The sequence below is a fragment of the Atta cephalotes genome (genome assembly GCF_000143395.1).
Source record: "Atta cephalotes unplaced genomic scaffold scaffold01035, whole genome shotgun sequence".
Lineage (NCBI taxonomy): Eukaryota > Metazoa > Arthropoda > Insecta > Hymenoptera > Formicidae > Atta > Atta cephalotes.
In genome coordinates, this window is record NW_012131099.1 from 1 (window position 1) to 3,388 (window position 3,388).

General features: G+C 30.7%; 2 protein-coding genes across 2 annotated transcripts; one reads left to right on the top strand and one right to left on the bottom strand.

The window, feature by feature from the left end:
- Positions 1–321: 321 nt before the first annotated feature.
- Positions 322–1,339, top strand: LOC105625341 (cyclin-dependent kinase 11B-like; the record flags this gene model as incomplete). Its single annotated transcript, XM_012206675.1, has 3 exons — positions 322–598; positions 727–957; positions 1,045–1,339. Coding segments are annotated over 3 exons (803 nt in total), but the record flags the coding sequence as incomplete, so codon positions are not given.
- Positions 1,340–2,102: 763 nt separating this feature from the next.
- LOC105625340 (pigment-dispersing hormone peptides-like) lies at positions 2,103–2,858 on the bottom strand. Its single transcript, XM_012206674.1, has 2 exons — positions 2,711–2,858; positions 2,103–2,456 (listed from the first exon to the last, which is right to left on the bottom strand). Exons 1-2 carry the CDS (start codon positions 2,840–2,842, stop codon positions 2,325–2,327), a joined length of 264 nt encoding a protein of 87 aa, XP_012062064.1. The 5' UTR covers positions 2,843–2,858; the 3' UTR covers positions 2,103–2,324.
- Positions 2,859–3,388: the final 530 nt, after the last annotated feature.

The window sequence follows — 3,388 nt, forward strand, 5'->3', positions numbered from 1 at the left end:
TATATATATATATATATATATATATATATATATATATACACACACATCAATATTGCATCATGTATCATAATTAAATATTTATGTATGTGATGCTAGAAATTATTTTATAATTATATTTGTTTTTATAACCAAAATATCAAACAAAAAATTCAGCAGAGGTCATCAGTAACTCATATGGCACGGAACGTTAAGGATTTGTAAATATGGAAATACCTGTTTCGTGAATTACATATTACATTTTACACTGCTCAAATTTTTTACTTCTCAATTTATAACAAAATATACGAACGTACGGAAAAATCGATATTTTTTCTATTATAGGAGAAGTTAAATGTCTTATGCAACAATTGTTGCGCGCGGTCGCACATCTACATGATAATTGGATATTACATCGCGACCTAAAGACATCCAATTTGCTATTAAGTCACAGAGGCATTTTGAAAGTCGGCGACTTTGGTTTAGCTCGAGAATATGGCTCTCCTTTGAGGCAATATACGCCGATCGTTGTAACCCTTTGGTACAGAGCCCCTGAGTTATTGCTGTGTGACAAAGAATATCTAGGAATATATAGTACGCCTATAGATATGTGGTCCGTAGGGTAAGTATAATATCTTAATATTTAATTTTAAAACTTAAAAAAATATTAACGCATTATCAATATGTTATATAAAATTTTAGAATTTATATAAACAATAGACTATGATATTTATGATAATACTTTCTCAGATGCATTTTCGCCGAGCTTCTAAGGATGGAACCACTGTTCCCAGGAAAATCGGATATAGATCAATTAAATAAAATATTTAAAGAGTTGGGTACACCAAGCGAAAGGATTTGGCCAGGATATGCTAAGTTACCTATAGTACAAAAAATCCCATTCGCACATTATCCTGTAAATAATCTCAGACAAAGATTTAGTTTGTCGTTGTCGGATTTAGGTATCGAATTGCTGAATAAGTAAGTTATTCCATATGAAGAATGCCTTCAATATCTGAATAAGTTTGATTAAAAGTTTGATTAAAATAATTGTTTTCTTTTTTTCAGATTTCTAACCTATGATCCTCGCCAACGTGTAACCGCCGAAGATGCGCTAAATCATGGATACTTTACTGAAGCGCCTTTGCCAATCGATCCACAAATGTTCCCCACGTGGCCTGCCAAATCGGAACAAGGAATTAGAACCACAAACGCGTCTCCGAAGCCACCGAGCGGCGGCAGAGAATACAAACAATTGGGCGACGGTGACGATGCCGATTTGAGCAATTCTGGTTTTCACATGGGCTTAACAGAAGGTGGTAGAGCACCGCCAGTTGGTGGTGGTTTCCACTTAAAATTCTAGTTGGGAGGGACAATTTTGCATTCTGAATTATAATAATTTTTTTCTAAATATATTTATATAAAATATACAAAATATATTTCTTTAGACATAAAGAAACGTATTATTATACACGCGCGTGCATGATTATATATTCGCGTAATATATAAATTTTTTTATTTTATACATAAAATCATATGTCACAAAATGTAAAGAACAATTGTAAGTATCTCCAGTTTATAATGTTTTATTTTTAATATGTTTTATAAAATGGAGATGCTTATAATTGTTCTTTATATGTTCTTTATATGCTTATAATTGTTCTTTATATGGCATATGATTTTATGTATAAAGTAATAAATATATTTAGCTATCAGTTTTTTTCATGAAATGGATTATAATTCACCTTACAATCTTTCTCTCTTTTTATAAATAATCTCTTATAAAATGAGATTCAGAGTATTAAATCTGAGGCCTGCCAACTACGAATTATTCTCATACAGAGTTACGTGTTATTTTAGTATAGGAATAATAGATATATTTATTATAAAATAAAAATATAAAAAATTACATATTTACGATTAATGTTTGTAATTTAGTTCACACTTTGCGATCCCACACAATCTCTTGTCCAAGAGATGTCGCATGAACGTTCCGATATTTATATGACATTGTATATCAAGATATCTATGTGATGTCCTTTAGACATCGATGCTGGATTATAAAAAGAATTAAAGATAATAAGAGAAATTATATAACAGAAAGATGTAATGAAATAGAAAGAATATATGTGACTTTTTACATTTATTAGTATTGATTTATTTTATACAAGATCCATGTTTCTAGGAACATTACTGATAAATCCTGTTTGATTTTCTTAAATATTTCGTTCTAATATTCTTTGATGGATAATTTACGAGGTGTATTTTTATCTTCTATATCTTCTATATCTTTTTATATCTTCATATATCTGATATATCTTTGAATTATCTTATACAACCAAGTGAAATTACTTGCGTTTCCCCGCATTATGCATATTTTTCGGTAGACCCAATAGCGAGTTAATAAGTTCGGAATTACGTTTGGGATGACATAATCGCGGTGCCACTAACATCAATCTGACCAGCTCCAATTCATTATCCTGAAAAAGACATTTCTTATGTACATAAATTCGCCTAATAAACCTATTTAATAGTATTATATTATACATAGTATTCTCTTTTCTAAGCGTATCGACAGTTAAGTAGCATTCCGAGTTCGAATCGATGCAAATTAATTCTCGTATCTCATCTTGTCGAAGTGTTCAATATAATTTCGAAATATGATAAGTGCGACACGTATATTAGCAAATTTTTAAGCGCCTCTTAATTGCCATTTAGAAGGACGGTCATTTACCAATCTTCTGCCGTAGGGAAGATTTAATTTGAGAATGTTCCTGTCAATATCCTCGAGCTCACTGGATTCCTCTCCACGAACGATTCCGATGATAATAGCGACAATGACAGCCAATCTTACGTAATTAGCCATTGATTTAGATATCCCTTTAGGGAAAGATACACGAAAAATATTTGAAAAATATTAAGGTACATAGCATATAAGAATAGATTGAAATAAATTAAAATGGATTCAGATTTTCAGAAATATTAATTCATGAATGTAAAAAAGAAATGCTTTTCAATCCTGAATGCATTTTTATTCATTTTTATTCATTTATTGCATGGAGCATATCTCTATGCTTTTCAATATAAAAATAATATTAGTTTTTTTCTGTGCATTGTGAATACTATTCAATTCAAAATTTTGAATAGGAAATGTAGTTTTTCAATCCAATTGCATTCAATTGAATCCAATTAAATCCAAAAAAAGTACTCGCTTTTTAAAATACGCATTCGAATAGAAAAAAATTTCAATCCATTTTAATCCATTCTCGTTTGCTGGGTAATTATGCTATATGAAGAGAGAGAGAGAGAGAGAGAGAGAGAGAGAGAGAGAGAGAGAGAGAGAGAGAGAGAGAGAGAGAGAGAGAGAGAGAGAGAGAGAGAGAGTAGTAGTAGTAGTAGTAGTAGTAGTAGT

Coding starts and splice junctions, on each gene's coding strand:
- LOC105625340 (XM_012206674.1), bottom strand. CDS start 2,842: ATGGCTAATTACGTAAGATTGGCTGTCATTGTCGCTATTATCATCGGA. Junction 2,457..2,710: donor TTCCCTACGGCAGAAGATTG/GTAAATGACCGT, acceptor TGTCTTTTTCAG/GATAATGAATTGGAGCTGGT.